This window comes from Zonotrichia albicollis, chromosome Z (assembly GCF_047830755.1).
Source record: "Zonotrichia albicollis isolate bZonAlb1 chromosome Z, bZonAlb1.hap1, whole genome shotgun sequence".
Taxonomy (NCBI): domain Eukaryota; kingdom Metazoa; phylum Chordata; class Aves; order Passeriformes; family Passerellidae; genus Zonotrichia; species Zonotrichia albicollis.
Window position 1 is genome coordinate 27782471 of NC_133860.1, and position 13273 is coordinate 27795743.

The 13273-nt window shown below is 34.9% G+C and overlaps 1 protein-coding gene across 12 annotated transcripts in view; it reads right to left on the reverse strand.

The window, feature by feature from the left end:
- Positions 1 to 1122: 1122 nt before the first annotated feature.
- The window catches only part of MEF2C (myocyte enhancer factor 2C), a 134787-nt gene continuing 122636 nt past the window's right edge, over positions 1123 to 13273 (reverse strand). For 9 of the 12 annotated variants that reach the window (XM_074532560.1, XM_074532556.1, XM_074532555.1 and 6 more), the window contains 2 exons: positions 12683 to 12818; positions 1123 to 5841 (listed from right to left, as the gene is read on the reverse strand). In XM_074532560.1, the coding sequence (XP_074388661.1) occupies positions 5520 to 5841; positions 12683 to 12818 (458 nt within the window). In that variant the 3' untranslated portion in view covers positions 1123 to 5519. The remainder of the gene's footprint in view (positions 5842 to 12682; positions 12819 to 13273) is intronic. The other 3 variants (XM_074532558.1, XM_074532559.1, XM_074532557.1) reach the window with 1 other exon arrangement.

The following is a 13273-nucleotide window of genomic DNA, read 5'->3' on the forward strand; positions in this document are numbered from 1 at the left end:
AGTAATCAGGATGTTTATGCTTATTTTTTTTCCAGAGAAGGAAATAACAGAACAAAGTATATAACAGACTCTATTTTCTAAGTAATTTCTTTTTCCAATGCAGGCATAGCATTATCAGTACTAATTACATAGATGACTGCAAGATGGAAGACTCCCAGATAAATCTTCTAAGACAACTGCATTTTAAGAAATGCTTTGTTCATACTGGCCAATGATGAAAAAAAGCTGTTTACTTGTACAAAATACATTCTATAGTAAAATCAATCACACTTAATCTTAGTTTTAGCATCTCATTGCAAGGCTGTGTCCAACACTGCAATACTAAGAATATTTATCTTAAAAGAAGTTGTCATGAAAAGGAACAGCACAGCACAGTTCTTTTCTTTCATAAACCTATTTAGAAACTAGGCTATGTAAAGTTATTTTTGACATTGTAACATTCACCAAGCACCTTAACTTCTTAGTAGCTTGTCTGCTTCTGGTGTAAAAACACATCTTTTTGAAATAAAGTGATTCTTTCATTCTCAAACTCCGAAACTATAAATATTAGTTGGAAAACCCCCTGTAACTCCCAATAAACAAACAAACAAAAATAAATCCCAAACAAAAAATCAAGCAAATAAATATTCTGAGAAAAAAAGTATAGAAAAGTGAATAGATTAATTCTGACACAGTCCTTGTGCAGTTTTGTTAGAGAGTATTGACAGAGTGTAGATCAAATGATATATGATTTTGACACAGAACATGCATTTTTTGGAGGGTTTTTGCATGATTGTCCCCACAGGTAAAATTCACAGGACATGTTGATATGGGAGTTTAGATTCCCTGTCAATTTAAGCACCTGAATGCCAGGCATTATTTCACCTAGCTCCTGTGCTAGGGACAAATTCAGATGGCCTCACTCCAAATGACACTGACTCTAGAGCAGCAATGGTGTTTCCCTGACTTGATGGGGTGATGTGTGCCAGAAAATATTGCTTAGCAAAGCAAGCACAAATACTCGGTAAGGAACCTTGAGACAGCTGCTGGTAGTTAAAGCTGATTCTTTCATGTGTTACATTGTGAAACAGTGAAAAGTGAACACTATTTAAATTAATAAAAAAATGCACAACGGACACCATATCACTAAGAAAGCCAGTAACTTTACTGATTTGTCTGCAAAATACAAATTATACCTTATTTCCAGCAGGAGAATCTTTTGAAATTTTCCCATTTTTGTTCACTACAGACAGCTGAATTAAGTCCCTTGAGATACACAGATGTAGTTTAACTTAGTTATAACATCTTGTCATCTAGTGGCGACAAAGTCCAGCTTATGCCGCTGTGAGCCTCTACTTTAAAATTCGTTGCAAATGCTTGTACGCTCCCATTTACAAGCTATTTTGTTATCACCATTATTTTATGGAAGCAAATCCCCATGAAAGAGAAGAAAAAAAGAAAAAAAAGATACAACAAACCATCTGAAGCAATCCAAGTGTAATGCCTGCGGTAACCCAGGTCTGATATTAAATACATAAAAGACTTTAGTACTGCATTTTTAATTTTTAATTTTTTAAAAAATTACTTTCTTAAATGACCTTTTTTTTAATCAAATAGAGGTATGGATCAGTCTGAGGTATGAGAAGGGAAGGTAGAAATGCAACATGTGACTATGAAAATAATCAAATGGATACTTTTGATGCAGAAAGTCTGTGGCTCAAAGCTTGGATTGCTCCACATCTTTGGTTAAAATATATTAACAAAAGCCTTTTATTACATCTACAGTCTGAAGCGTTCTAACAGACACCAGTGTTCCATCAGTCCTTCAAGAGACCTGTAGTGGCAGGAAATGAATGCCATATAACTGACGACATCACAGCAGATGGCACAAACAGGAACAGATGAAGTATGCCATGTTTAGGCAACAGCCTTTATTGAGGTTTCAAGTGGCTTTTAAAAAAATTACAAAGCATTTACCTTCAAGGTGAAGGAAGAAGGAAAACAAACAGCTGTTAGACTACAGATAAAAGTGGGCATATAGGATTGCAAATACAATACAAAAGGATTGATGTCCTTGAAAACAGCCTATGAGTTCCATTCTTATACTAACTTTACCTGAAAAAGATCTGCGGACAACAGCTAATTTTTACACTAGTCATTAAAAATTGCTAAATTCCTCTTCTGGGAAAAATATAAGCCATTTTGTTATAAAACACAATTTCTGAGAGACACTGAAATGAACAAAGCTTTACTGTGAATGGCTCAATGCATACAATATATATGTTGTGCAGATAAAGTATATAATATAATTGTCACCAGCAATTAAACACTAACTGACAACATCTTTTAATAGAGATTAGCTTAGCTATAACAATACTTGCAGGTGCCTAGAATGCCACTTCAGGTGTTTGAACTTACAATTAAGAATGTTGCCTAAAACATCATATAGCATGGGTTAAGGTAAAGTAAATGTTACTACTCTTTCAGGGCTCTGCCCCAAGCTCCTTAAATACAAAGGAATCACACAATAAACCCAAATTACCTTTTGCAAACACAATAAATGGTAAGATACAGATAAAGGAACAAGAAAGGTAGACAGTTATAGTTTACAGAAAGTGACTTCACAATCAAAGTTGTGCTTCTTATCATTAGATCAGTTTGCAAATATGCATTATCCCCCACAATTTTGCCAGTATAAGTTAGTTGCCTTCTGCAGCAGGAACAAGAGGGCTGACTGGCATTATTTTCATGTGATTCAGTTCTACTTGTGTTTATACAAAAAAATCACTGTCAGAGTTAATATAAATTGCCCAGGCAATGCTTTTCATGCTACTTTTTGCTTAGTTACTTGCAGTAATATTATACACTGCATCTTCATTAAATGATATCTTTCATTTTTTTCATGTGTTGCTGAGGCAAATCGCAAGGTAAACTATTAATATGGCTATTCTTAATATATCAATAGACCAAATCCCCTTCCCCACTGAGAAATTTCTACTACTATACCAATAAAATTGTATTTTTTCTTGAAATGACAAGGTATATTTGTGATACATTTGCATATTTTTGACACACTAACGCTTAAAATTCTCAAAAGAGAATATGAGTACAGGTTAATCTGAGAGTGAAGAAAGTGGTTTTTGTGTTTTAAAATTCATTATGGGCCCCATTTTACCTTATTTTTTTGTTTTGTTTTGAATTTTTAAATTTATTTTTTGGGTTTTTTAAAGCATGCGTATCTTTGTTTACCCTGCAGTTTGCTACATGAGGTAAAATGGATGCATTAGTAGCACAGCATTCTGCTTAAAGAGTTTCCAGATTATGTACTAGCCCCTGCACGGCTGAAAGTGCCTGTAAGGCAGGCTTCTGTAAAGTCATGGTAAGTGAAGAGCCTATGTCCTAATGCACACTGTAGTTTGATCATCATTCTCTACTACAAAGAGGTACACTCCATCATTGAGCAGTGCACAGCAACTGCATGTATAGGTGGAAGAAGAGTGTGGATTTCACTTCAATGTACTTTGTGTTGACGTTTTTCTGTTGCAGCTGTATTTTTCATCATAATGTCAATGTATGTCATTGAGACCTAGAATGACCCTTGAAAAAAGGAGAAATATTTCTCTTTTACTATGGCACTAACATTTTGCTTAAACACTTTTCCCCTCCAACAGAATGATTAAACTGAAACACTTGAATATACCATTTTTTCTAATAGACAAGAGGGACAAAGAGGGACTTAAAGAAAATGACACATTCCCTCTGGTCAAGCTATCTTAGTCAAAGGAACAATATGAAGCTGGAGAAAATGTGGATGCTGTGTGCTGAAGCAAGTCCTGCTCTGGGGAAAGAAACACACAGGGAGTGTTGCTCAACAACATGTCCACTGTGAGATGATGTGACTGCAGAGGTCCATGAGAACCAAGGACCAGTTGGCCAATATTGCCTGTGTAAAATCAACTGACTTTGAATCACACTTTAACTGATAATCTCTTGAAGAATTTTATGTCTGTGAGAGAGGGGAGGAATCTATACAACAGGCACTTTAGTGCTGATCCCTCCCTTTTCCTCCCCCTGCTGCTTCAGCACATATTTACCTGCACTCACGTAGCTTACAGCCGTTAGAGCTGCACATCCAATTCAGATGGGCAGAATACCAACTTCATTAATGAGAAAGGGCCAAGTTACGCCACTTTGTCATTTAACCCATGGAAAGCTACAAGATACGCAGTACATTACATAATAGAAGGGCCCTTAACTTGTTACAATGCACAAAAACAGCATGAAAGAACTAATCAGTATATACAATGGATGGCAGTTCACCCAACTGATTGTAAAATGCTGTATTAAAATGATTTAAGTTGTTACACTATGGGTAAAGTCTAATTGTTTACAGATCAGTCTTTCAGCAGCTGACTTTGATCTGTAGAATGTATACCCACTGAAAGAAAACTGGAAGAAAATAGTTAAATGTGCAACTGCACAAATATAATTCCCCACTATCAAGAGAACAAAATCTATTACCATAATTATTATATATATTAGAAAGCTATACACAAGCATGTTAATTTCACAGATTTTTTTAAAAGATTCTTAATATTTTATATAATTAGAAATACACATTTCAAAACCAAAACTTCTGCAAAGAGAAAACAGTTATCTTAATTAGCAAAGCATGGAGTTCCTCAAGGCTTAGGGTAGTGCTTTCTATACAGAAAGTCCTTTTTGTTTGTTTCTTCAGGACTGCTTAAAAGATTAGCAAAGCTATCAAGGAAAAAAGAACAAATTTTGGCTTAAGGGAACTACAAAAGCCACAAATGCTTTGCAAACTCTGTCTTTTTAATATGAAAATAAGCAAAATGTAATGTACATATTTTTATACTTTTATTTAATAAGTGATGCAGACCCAGAATTTTTGAAATTAAATATGTCAGCCCTCGAACTCAACATTTCTATAAGTATGGTCCTCTTGAAATGGTTTGATCCTTTTAAACTGAGTGCCATACTCTAACAAAATGCCTGCATGTTTGTGAGCATTTTCAGTATGTTAGGTGACTCAGTCTCTTTCTAGCATCAATTCACGGCCACCCAACTGCTGGATCTGTCAAAACATCTGTACATTTTCTATATGTTGCATAACAGCTGCTTTCTCTCTCAGTAAAGATCTGCCATTTCTGGCAAATGTTTTCATTTTGTCTATTTACATGTAAATAACGTTGAACCTGCAACATGACACTATCTATTGTAACATACATTTTGCAAGGGAGCACAACAGTGAAAAGAAGTTAGCCTTAAAATCTATTTTGTACAAGTGTTCTGTTGTACAACTCAAGTGCTAAGCTTATCTCAGCATTTCTGTTTATCCTTATACTGCATCACTGAGGCAAGTTAAAAGTACTTTTACAAAACAGAGTACCTGACTTTTTTTCCACACACGGCACATATAATGCATATCGACCCTTTCCCTCCCCCCCGCCCCCATTAAGGTATAGCACACACACACTGCAAGAAAAAAAAAACCCAACTAATAGATCATAATGTTATCATGTTGCCCATCCTTCAGAGAGCCGCATGCGCTTGACAGAGGGGCTTTCCCTTTCGTCCGGCGAAGGTCTGGTGAGTCCAATGGGGGAGTGGAATTCATTCCGGTGATCTTCTCGGTCACTTCCATCGTAGGAACTGCTACAGCTGCTCAAACTGTCAACAGGAGATCTCCCCGCCTCATGGCGCGTGTGCTGTTGGTATCTCGATGGTGTAGTGGTACGATCTCTAGGAGGAGAAACAGGTTCTGACTTGATGTTGAGGCTTTGAGTAGAAGGCAGGGAGAGATTTGTACTCTGAGATAAATGAGTGCTAGTGCAAGCTCTGTAGGAGGAAAGGAAACTCAGTTACAGATGGAGGAGGCATGGAGCCCCCAGATATGCACAAACACTCACATGAAACACCACTGTAAAGGCTTGCACAGGATCAGCACATGCAGAGATCATGGGAGACTGTTGTCTGAGCAGAATTCATGAATTCCAGGAGATGACAGCACCACAACAGATGTGGTCAGCTTTAGGGGGACAAGCCCTCAGTTTGGAGAGAGGTCTTGCTCTCAGTCTCCAATCTCTCCTTTTTTTAAGATCAAGTGTCATCAAAATTTAGGAAGGTGAGCCTTTGCATTGTTGGAACCACCTTCAGGTTTCTGTATAACAAATGTGTGTGTGTATGCATGGGCTGAGATGGAAAGCATGGACTTTCTGCTGGGTTTAATCCAATAAATTTGAATGCATGCAACTATTTTTATTGTGGTTTGTTTTGACATGTGACTTCAGATGCAAAACAGAAACAAAAAAATCTGGTCTGGTAATTTTTATGCTTTTCAGAATAAAGTTGAAATTAGTAGTCCTAACATTGACATCAACAAAATAGCATAGGCAGGCAAGGATTTAGATATGATTTTAGGGTTTAAAGCCATAAATCCATTATTCAATCCAGAATGCATTTGGATAAACTACAAAAGGGAACCTGAGGAATAGTAGAAGATGACACAGGACTACACTGTTTTCCCAGAGGAAAGCCAAGCTTGAAGGATGCTACTAGTAGACAGACTGCTATTCTGAAACTTATTCAAAGGTAAGCTGTGTAAGTATTCTAAATTTTTCTCTTTTTTTTTTTTTTTCTTCCTTTTTTGTGCATTTTTTTGGCAGGTAGTGGCAGAGGAAAGATGACACAGGCAGGGAGAAGAGTGAATACTGAGAACACATTTTACGGGAGAAATGAGATTACTTTCATCTGCACAACATTTTGTACAGAAGCACCACCTCCTGGCAAAACCTGACTTTTCATTATTAAAACAGAATTTCCAACACGCAGTTCCCATTATGTTCCACTTCAGGGACCATTTGCTAGGCTGAAGTTAGTGTCTTATCCAAGAAACAGAATTTCAAGTTTTCTATTAATGAGTATTTATTTATACAGGGTAGGAAGGCAGTAAGAATAACACTTGACTTCACAAGATTTTAAACCTAAAGGGATATGCAGGCATTTTTAATGCAAAAAAGTGTAATATTGGGATTTGGAAGGAATTTCTAAGAATATAAAAGACACAGGTAAGTTTAGTGTAGACTTTTAACTTTACTGAAATACTCTCCCTAGGGTGTCATCGGCTGAGAGCTGAATACTATTTAAACAACATTTACTACTACTTTGATGAATTTTTTTTCTTCTGACAGATTTAAAATAAAACTGTATGGCTTCAATATTTAATAATATACTCTGATTTTAGCAGGAATTGCTGCAGTGTTTAAAAATGAATGGATCTTGTTAGAAAACAAAACAGCATGTTCTACCTCCAATTTTTTCATCAATCCTTCCTTCCTGTACAGACAAATTTGTCAAATCTGCAATGAGCCCTTTCCTAAGTTACAGAGTTCATAAGTAATAGCCTTCACATTAAAAAAATGTAAGCCTTTCCTTTTTTCAAAGAGGATATTTTCCTTGCATTGCTTCTATAAATATTAAATTAACACATATAAGAAACTGTAAATATAAGACTTTGCCAGTCCAACATAGTGAAATATTCCACTCTTCCTGAAAATGTGTTAAAAACAGTTGAAAGAGAATCAAATATACATTTCTGTCCTTTTCTTTTTTTTTTTTTGCTTTCATTTCCAGTAACTTTATTTTTGTGTTGCTTAGGCAGTTCTAGGACTTCACCTGAGTAAACAGTTTGTCAGTTTAGTATGATAAGATTACATATGATTTTACATGCCAAGCTTATACCTAAACCTGAAAGTTCTATAATAAATGATGGTGGAGCCTAGAGAACTGATTTTAGAAGTGTTTGATTTGAGCAAATGACATCCACTTTGCAAAGCTTGGGATAATTAAAAAAGATAAAAATAGACAAAAATAACCATATTCAGTCAAATTTGTTCACATGGAACATACTGGCATTCCATTGTGTGGCAGCATCCAAAGGAACAAATCTACAGGGATAAACTGAATTTCCATAATACAGAGCTGGTATTGCTGTACTGGAATGTTGCCTTTTTAATAATGCTTCAAAAGTGAGTATGAGAATGCATCTCTACAGACTTTTCTACAGATTCCTTGCGATTCAGCAGTGGTATTACATAATAACCTAGCATAAAAATTAATGGCAGTTTTATAAATCCTTCAGGTTTATTTGAATTTTGAACCATCTTTTTTTGGTTTTTTGGTACATTTATAAAAGGATAAGAAATCATTTTGTTAGGTCAAGACTGAATTTCTGAACTTTAAAACAATATTAAAACAATATAAATGTATTCTTGCACTTAATTTGATACATCTCTTTTTCTTTATAAATATAGCCTTTTGCTGCTGAAAGTATTTCTGAAATTTAATATATTTTTATTTGATTATAATTTGCAATACTTCATTAACATTTTCTGAAACATTTTTATGAGCAGCTCATCTGCTTGGGAAATGTACTGTTACATACCTGTGAATGGTGAAATAATAGGTATTTAGGTGCAATCTTTATATTCTAAACAAACGATTGACCACTATTTAGAATGGAAGGTGCACAGTAAGAAATGAGAATTCTGTCTGCTGCAAAATGATTTAATTTCGTGTATAAGTATATGTGCATGTAGAAACAGCTGTTTTCACTTGAATGTATCAATGCATATTTTACACTGTTGCTTCATAAAATTATCTGAATTGGGCCCAAGCATGTCCTATTGTAATAATTTCAAACCTTCACGAAATTCCCTGGTAAACAAACAGGTTTTGGATATAGAAACCCTACTGAGAAACTAAAGAAAATTATTCAAAGGTTTGTGTACAATTACATGCACTGAGTAAGTGTTGGGCAGTCCACTTATGCAGACATTATCACCTTTTTCCACATATTGTATGAAAACATTTCATTTTATGGAGACAGTGAAGAAAATTAATATCTTAACTTGGCACACCAGTCCCTCTTGAGGCCAGTGTAGTTAAAATTTGGTTTTTATTCGGATTATGATGGCCACATGGAGAAATGCTGCTCCCTATCTGGTTTCCACACAGAACATGTACACAGCTCTGCTGTACGAGAAGTGGGGGAGGAAGACATTGCCATGAGCTAGGGATGATGACACCTCTGTGTGCATCTCCTTCTGTCTGATTCTCCAAATGGTACTGAAGCTCAGCATGCACAGGTAGAAGTGCAGGTGTGAGTAAGTGATGAGTGAGAACATGAATATTGACCATGTAGATTTTTGTAGAGGGAGAAAGTGGTCTATTGAAGGAAGGGACCCTCATGCACATTTTCTTTTACACCGTCACTTTCACTTTCCTAAATCAGTTTACTGCCTCACTTTATATAATTTCCCCCAATAAAATCATGTAAAGAACCATTGAAAATTCATGGTTATGTGCTAATTTGCATCTAGGAAAAGATATTTTTGATTTAGTAACAATTCAACTTCTTCCCTCTGCTCTATTTTTTTTTCAGGTAAAAGCTAAGAGGGATTTAGGTCTTTTTTTATACTTTTCTGATCACTGTAAAAGCAGAATACGAATTTCTGTGTCAAGACATTTTGTATAGTTCTCACATGATAAGGTTACATTTTTTAAACAGGATTTAAAAAAATAGCAGGAAGCTGAGTTATTAAAACATCTTGTAATAGTGGTGTAAGAAAAATAGGCTCAATCTGAAATACAGAAGATTTTAATTCAAAACAAGGAAATTGGCAGAACTGATACAAATTCATTAAACATGATGTACCTGTTTCCAAATTTTTCAGGAAAAATAGTTTAATTGAGAATATGTATAGCTATAGTTGTCATCTAATAAAAAATAATTGTAGCTAAGTAATAATCTTTCTATATAAGGATCACAGACCAAGTCAACATTATCCATGAATTGGGATAACTTTTTATTCACGTAGGTAGAAGTTTGGAGAAACTTCTCTTATATAAATAATTATCTATACTGAAGCACCTTCAGATTAAATGTTGTTTCTCTCCCTGCATTCATATTTTAGGAAAGTAAAAAACTTCACCTGTGGATGTTACTTTTAGATGAAAAGATTGTCTCTTAGGCTAGGAAATGTGGATGCAAGAGAACATATTCCACACTATGGATTTGTGCATAAAGTATTTTGATAATTTATTATGATGTTTGGAAAGGACTTAAGTTCTGGTTATCAGCAGTTCTAGTAGTCGTTTTGGTACATGTTAAATAAGCAGAAAGGGACTTTGATGTACTGTTCAGGCCAAATAACAAAGCTTTGGAAGGACTGATTTTCAGCAGAATTTTTGTATGGATTTTTTCCAGATGTAGATGCATTAAAAGACCATGAAAATATTATTCTTTTTTTTTAACTAAAAAGTTGAAAAGTTTGGTTTGTTTCAATGTCCCAGTCATATCTAAAGAGCTTCTACATGTCTAAACAGGCTCTACATTGTTGTGCTGTTCACCAGGCTTGGCAGAAGGCCAAAAGCTGCACAGGTAGGGAAAGTGAACTACTCCCACATCCTCATGTATTTGCCCTTGAGTCCATCAGCACTAGTGCGGCTCCTAATTGCACAGTCAACTTCAAGAACTACGAGCTTGGTTGCAGAGATCTCCGATTACCTTCAAGATGGTTCTGACAGTGCTACTCAAATTGCTGAGGACTTATCTGAAGCAAGATAATGCATCTAATCCTGTCTTATTCTACTATTAATCACATTTTTGTCATTACATCTTGCCAAGCAGAGCTGATTTTCACCTTTATACTGTTGAAAAACAAAACCTGAAGGAGACCTGGAGTGTGTCTTCCATTAACTGTTTTCTCACAGGTCTTTATAGCCTACTGTTGGCAACAAGCATCTCACTGCCAAACCTTTTCAGTATATGATCCCACTAAGCACTGCGATTTATGTTGTTGAAACATTTCTGGATGTGTTTTCTCAAGTATGTGAAGATGACTGTAATTTTGTTTCATTTTAAAAATCTTTTTGCAAATTCTAAATCAGGTTGATATACACTGGATATGTTCTATAGAATTTCAAGTTTTTCAAGTAATTCAAAAGTTAAAACAGATGCTCTTTCATGTAGAACTCAGTGAATATGATTTTCTGCAGTTATAGAAGACTTCTCAAGAACCATCTCTGAAGCAGCTTTCATAGCTGAATTCACTTACAAATCACTGAAAGAGTAATAAAAGTAGCAACTCAGAATGTATTCCACAGCCACAGACATTACACTTTGATATTGATATGAATCAGAAACAGATCACAGTGCATGACAAATCTGAAAAGGCATGTAGTTTAGGAGTTAATTTATATTTTTTTTTTTTGCTAACCCAATAGCATTATTACATTCGTTGGTATGGTACCAATTGTTTTTACAGTGATACCTAACGTGAGCTTTCAATTTATTTGAGAATTCATTATTGTAGTTGTACAGTAAGTCTGAATGCTGACCCAGAAGTAGTGCAAACTCATAAAGGAAAGTATAGGAGATAGATATTAAGACTTCTTTTTCTAGCACAAGTATTTCAGTTGTATGTTTTTACAACATTTGCATCTATATATACTTATTTATACAGAAATGAGGTTTAAAAAATTTGTTCCTTTGAAACATTTGTATAGCTCTCCTTAAAAACCCAAATTATCAACATGGTAAAGACATTAAAATAAGTTACAAAAAATGTTCGGATAAAGTAGAAGGAGAATTTTGAAGTTTAAGGTGCATTTAGAGTATTAAATTGTTCCACACTATGGCAACAATTTCTTTCAAAGAAAGAAAGTGTGTATGTGGAAGACCTCTTTCACAAAAACAGTTTTCCTTTCAAATATATATGGATTCATTTTTTTCCTCATGAATACACTCCTGCTGTTTTCAGCTTTTATTTTTATAAATAAACTTATTTTTATAAACCTTTTAAAATTCCAACATGTCTAGGCTATTGTGCCACACCAGTGCCTGCCTATGGTCTTACTCAATAGAAATTGTAGATATCAAAATATTTGAAAATCATACATCTGTTCACTTAAATGAGCCAAGAGGTTACTTGTTCAGGTGATTTCCCTGTGTGAATTTTCACACTTCTAAAGATCCTGAGGTGATTGAGCACTGTGTTTCTCTGAAACTTGAATAAATATTGCAAAATTAGCCACTAGAGGGCAGGAATACATGTACTCCTCAGCACAGGCACATCACAGTGAGTTGTGTAGGCTTACATTTCTTTGGCTTAATCATGCTATTTTCTCATAAAAATCATCTCCAAATAAATGAAACTTGAAATTCAGAGCTGAGCAGAAGGGAGTATGTGATTATTATATAACGTTTAGGCTTAATCTCAGGTCAATTAATTATGTAATCTTACTTCACTAAAATATCTAAAAAATTTTCTTACTGTAAATGATTGTGCAACAGTAACTGGAAATTAAAAGCATAAATAAAAAATATAGCATCAGTACAATATAGGTGTTTGATTTTAACAGTAAAATAAAATCTATTTAAATAAATAAAAAATAAAACATAAACATTACACTGCTGAGAACATGCCACAAACACAAAATATTTCAGTGTAACTCCCTAGCAAACTTTCCATGAATTACATTGTTCCAGTTTTGCAAAATCTAGTTTTTATACATGGTAAATATGTTCTGGTATGTTACCTTGACATATTTCACACTTGGAATTACTGGGGAGACTGAAGTCACAGTGGGACAGTAAAATAAAGAAAGCACTGCTTACCCCAATTGACTGAGGGCAGATGGTGGCATGTTATGTAGGTGTTGCTGTTGCCAGCCAGTCACAGAACCGAGATGAAGAGCACTGGCTGTATTAAAACCAGAGAGAGATGATATATCTGCACTACTCAGAGAATATTCTAGATTTGAAAACAGAAAGACAATAATTAAGAGAGAATTAAAGAGGAAGCAATTAAACAACAACTAGCCTAGTAATTTTCTTGTCACTTTGTAAGTCATTTAATTTTAATTACACCAATCACATTAAGTTGTAGGAGAAAAAGCAAATCTTCCTCTTCCCTCAACTCATTAACTTGGGAGCAAATAACGCACTAATAATTATTCTGTAATCTAGCAGCGTTTTTCTGGGTCTGGCAGATCTAAAGCATTCTTAACCTGTAAATTCACCATAACTACAAAAAGGACTGTCAGAAAGACTTGAAAAATACAACATTTTGGTTACAGTCTTCCTTGCAGAAGTCTGCAGGCAGTCTGCTTCTGAACAGTATGTGTGTTCTAAAAATGTGCTGGATCTGTGTCTCGGTGTGCACTCTGAACAGCAGCAATACACAACAGGAACTGTAAAGACACCTTG